We start from the raw sequence: 246 nt of genomic DNA, 5'->3' as shown, positions 1-246 counted from the left end.
CCCCTTCCCCAGGGGGTGCATTAAAATTATCCACGAAGCAGGACAGCTCGGCGCAACCGGGATTCGCGCATGGCCGTGGAATGCACCCACCCCACCAGCAACCCACCCGTCCAACCGCCATGTCAGGGGTCCCAGGTGTCTCCGACGCATGTCCGTGGCTTACCTTGCAGCTCGGCGGTGTTGTGGCTGTTCTGGTGCAGGTAGGACTGGTCGAGGGAATGCGTGGAAAGGCTGGAGGAGAGCGGG

At 63.0% G+C, this 246-nt stretch overlaps 1 protein-coding gene across 1 annotated transcript in view; it reads right to left on the bottom strand.

The window, feature by feature from the left end:
* Window positions 1–122: 122 nt before the first annotated feature.
* Window positions 123–246, bottom strand: part of FOXF1 (forkhead box F1) — a gene marked incomplete at its 5' end in the record, with an annotated part of 901 nt that continues 777 nt past the window's right edge. The window contains one exon of the mRNA XM_010083814.1: window positions 123–246. Within this exon, the coding sequence (XP_010082116.1) occupies window positions 123–246 (124 nt within the window).

This window comes from Pterocles gutturalis, unplaced genomic scaffold (genome assembly GCF_000699245.1).
Source record: "Pterocles gutturalis isolate BGI_N339 unplaced genomic scaffold, ASM69924v1 scaffold10800, whole genome shotgun sequence".
Classification (NCBI taxonomy): domain Eukaryota; kingdom Metazoa; phylum Chordata; class Aves; order Pterocliformes; family Pteroclidae; genus Pterocles; species Pterocles gutturalis.
Note: the sequence above shows the minus strand (reverse complement) of the source record. Positions and strands in the feature narration are given on the sequence as shown.